The sequence below is a fragment of the Myotis brandtii genome, unplaced genomic scaffold, assembly GCF_000412655.1.
Source record: "Myotis brandtii unplaced genomic scaffold, ASM41265v1 scaffold915, whole genome shotgun sequence".
In the NCBI taxonomy this organism is placed as follows: domain Eukaryota; kingdom Metazoa; phylum Chordata; class Mammalia; order Chiroptera; family Vespertilionidae; genus Myotis; species Myotis brandtii.
The window spans coordinates 3631512-3635254 of record NW_005371769.1 but is presented as its reverse complement, the minus strand read 5'-3'; the positions used below and the strand labels follow the sequence as shown (position 1 = coordinate 3635254).

The 3743-nt window shown below is 56.5% G+C and overlaps 1 protein-coding gene across 2 annotated transcripts in view; it reads right to left on the bottom strand.

The window, feature by feature from the left end:
• PRELID3B (PRELI domain containing 3B) overlaps positions 1-204 on the bottom strand; it is a 10154-nt gene extending 9950 nt beyond the window's left edge. Inside the window, exon 1 of one of the 2 annotated variants that reach the window (XM_005885599.2) lies at positions 128-204. Coding sequence is in view for 1 of the 2 variants with exons in the window: in XM_005885598.2 (XP_005885660.1) it covers positions 128-159 (32 nt within the window). In the remaining variant the exon portion in view is untranslated. The remainder of the gene's footprint in view (positions 1-127) is intronic. The other variant, XM_005885598.2, reaches the window with a different exon arrangement.
• Positions 205-3743: the final 3539 nt, after the last annotated feature.

Sequence of the window (3743 nt, the reverse complement as noted above, 5' to 3'; positions counted from 1 at the left end):
AAGCTTCCTGCGGGGCGCCTCGACCTCGCCACCACTTCGGGCCCAACCTGCTCCCCTCTCCCCTCCCCCCACACACTCCACAGTGGCCCCGCGTCCCCCACCGACCCGTCCCACGCCCCGAACTTACTCAAAGACGTGCTCCGAAGTCCAGATCTTCATGGTGCCGCAGCCTGAGCGGTGTCTGGGCAGTGCAATGAGGCAAAGGGCTAAAGCTCTGTGATATTCTGATGAAGAATCTTTTGTTATTTATTAGGCATTTGGTCCAGCGGTGTAATCAATATCTGCTAGCATCAATTTCCTTTAGGGATCTTAGTTATAAATTATGATACATATTTGCTTTAATATCCAAATTGACAGTTTTGTCTCAAAAAAAAAAAAAAGAAATGCTAGGTTACACTATAATTACCCCGTCTACCTTTTCAGTGTTTTGAAAGAGGATTGTTGGGACTGAGCTACTATGTGTCCCTCACTCCCCTTATATCTTAGTATGGCCCCCAGGACAGAGAGGATCCCCTTCTGCTCCCTCCCATAACATTTCCTTTTTCTTCTGGGGATTTTGCCTATGGCCTTAAACACACATGATGGTGAGATATAATTTAGTCACGATAGGGGAAGCTTATAGGAACTGTGCATTTATTCAACAGTTTTTGATAGACTCACCTTTCCCTGGAATGTGATTACTAAACCCACCCATCCCTGGAATGGCGATGACTTACTGTAAATGTGATATGGCCCCAACCCAGAAGGAACACCTTGTATGGACATATACATTGACTAACCAACCAGCTCTCTTCAAGTCCCCCAAGCCCTCGTGCCTTCCTCATTCTCCTTAAAACAAGTTCTAACCGCTGCATGGACTGCTGCTCTCCCTTTGCGAGACAGCCCGGCAGGTCTTTCCTCAAATAAAGCCTGTGTCACCTGGTTTTTGGCCTCTGACTGATCTTTCAGTTTTATTCGGAGCTTACAACATGCAAGGCACTGTATTAAATGCTGAATTTTATCAGTGAACAAAACATAGAATTTCTGTCGTCAAGGAGATAATAAATGAGTGAATGAATGAATGAATGAATGAATGAATTCTGTGCAAACAAGGACCAATGGCCTGCTGGGGCAGTATTCACTTTTTGCTAAAGGACACAGAAGAGTCCTGGAGTCTTTCAGAAAGACTTCAAAACTCAGCTATCATGTCATAGACTCATGAAGAGCGCTGTTTGGGGTCAGGGAGATGGCAGAACAGTGCTTGGCTCTGAAGTCACCCTTTCCATCAGCCCTCAAGACTCAGCGCCCCGCCCACCATCACCTGGCATCGCCAGGCCTGTTGACAGCTGCCATCAGCGGGTGGTGTGGACAGGCCTGTCGCCTTGACTTGAGCAAATGTTCTTGGCGCCATTAGACGATTCCTCCCACCGCCGTCTCGGCCATGCTATTGGGGCTCCAGACGCATCCAGGCAGCCTACCAGTCACCTCTGCTTCCACCTGCCCTCCCAGGGGTTATGACCTTGGAGGGAAAGAAGACAAATAGACAAGGAGAAACTAACGTCAAACAATATGGTTAATGTCTGCATGAAGGGTTCAGTTAGGAGGCATGGGTGCTCCGTGGAACAGGACGGAGGGCCCGGGTTCATAGGGCCCTTGCGCAGAAGTCACCCTACAGAGAGGCCTTCCTTCTCACCTTCCTCAGCAGATCCCCAGCCCGGATCCTCCATCAAACCAGCCCTGGGTCCTCCCTCCATCACAGCCACCCTGGGTCCTCCCTCCATCACAACCCCCCTGGGTCCTCCATCACAACCACCCTGGGTCCTCCATCACAACCCCCCTGGGTCCTCCATCACAACCACCCTGGGTCCTCCATCACAACCCCCCTGGGTCCTCCATCACAACCACCCTGGGTCCTCCATCACAACCCCCCTGGGTCCTCCATCACAACCACCCTGGGTCCTCCATCACAACCCCCCTGGGTCCTCCATCACAACCACCCTGGGTCCTCCATCACAACCCCCCTGGGTCCTCCATCACAACCACCCTGGGTCCTCCATCACAACCCCCCTGGGTCCTCCATCACAACCACCCTGGGTCCTCCATCACAACCCCCCTGGGTCCTCCATCACAACCACCCTGGGTCCTCCATCACAACCCCCCTGGGTCCTCCATCACAACCACCCTGGGTCCTCCATCACAACCCCCCTGGGTCCTCCATCACAACCACCCTGGGTCCTCCATCACAACCCCCCTGGGTCCTCCATCACAACCACCCTGGGTCCTCCATCACAACCCCCCTGGGTCCTCCATCACAACCACCCTGGGTCCTCCATCACAACCCCCCTGGGTCCTCCATCACAACCACCCTGGGTCCTCCATCACAACCCCCCTGGGTCCTCCATCACAACCACCCTGGGTCCTCCATCACAACCCCCCTGGGTCCTCCATCACAACCACCCTGGGTCCTCCATCACAACCCCCCTGGGTCCTCCATCACAACCACCCTGGGTCCTCCATCACAACCCCCCTGGGTCCTCCATCACAACCACCCTGGGTCCTCCATCACAACCCCCCTGGGTCCTCCATCACAACCACCCTGGGTCCTCCATCACAACCCCCCTGGGTCCTCCATCACAACCACCCTGGGTCCTCCATCACAACCCCCCTGGGTCCTCCATCACAACCACCCTGGGTCCTCCATCACAACCCCCCTGGGTCCTCCATCACAACCACCCTGGGTCCTCCATCACAACCCCCCTGGGTCCTCCATCACAACCACCCTGGGTCCTCCATCACAACCCCCCTGGGTCCTCCATCACAACCACCCTGGGTCCTCCATCACAACCCCCCTGGGTCCTCCATCACAACCACCCTGGGTCCTCCATCACAACCCCCCTGGGTCCTCCATCACAACCACCCTGGGTCCTCCATCACAACCCCCCTGGGTCCTCCATCACAACCACCCTGGGTCCTCCATCACAACCCCCCTGGGTCCTCCATCACAACCACCCTGGGTCCTCCATCACAACCCCCCTGGGTCCTCCATCACAACCACCCTGGGTCCTCCATCACAACCCCCCTGGGTCCTCCATCACAACCACCCTGGGTCCTCCATCACAACCCCCCTGGGTCCTCCATCACAACCACCCTGGGTCCTCCATCACAACCCCCCTGGGTCCTCCATCACAACCACCCTGGGTCCTCCATCACAACCCCCCTGGGTCCTCCATCACAACCACCCTGGGTCCTCCATCACAACCCCCCTGGGTCCTCCATCACAACCACCCTGGGTCCTCCATCACAACCCCCCTGGGTCCTCCATCACAACCACCCTGGGTCCTCCATCACAACCCCCCTGGGTCCTCCATCACAACCACCCTGGGTCCTCCATCACAACCCCCCTGGGTCCTCCATCACAACCACCCTGGGTCCTCCATCACAACCCCCCTGGGTCCTCCATCACAACCACCCTGGGTCCTCCATCACAACCCCCCTGGGTCCTCCATCACAACCACCCTGGGTCCTCCATCACAACCCCCCTGGGTCCTCCATCACAACCACCCTGGGTCCTCCATCACAACCCCCCTGGGTCCTCCATCACAACCACCCTGGGTCCTCCATCACAACCAGCCTGGGTCCTCCCTCCATCACAACCAGCCTGGGTCCTTCCTCCATCACAACCAGCCTGGGACCTCCATCACAACCACCCTGGGTCCTCCATCACAACCACCCTGGGTCCTCCCTCCATCACAACCAGCCCTGGG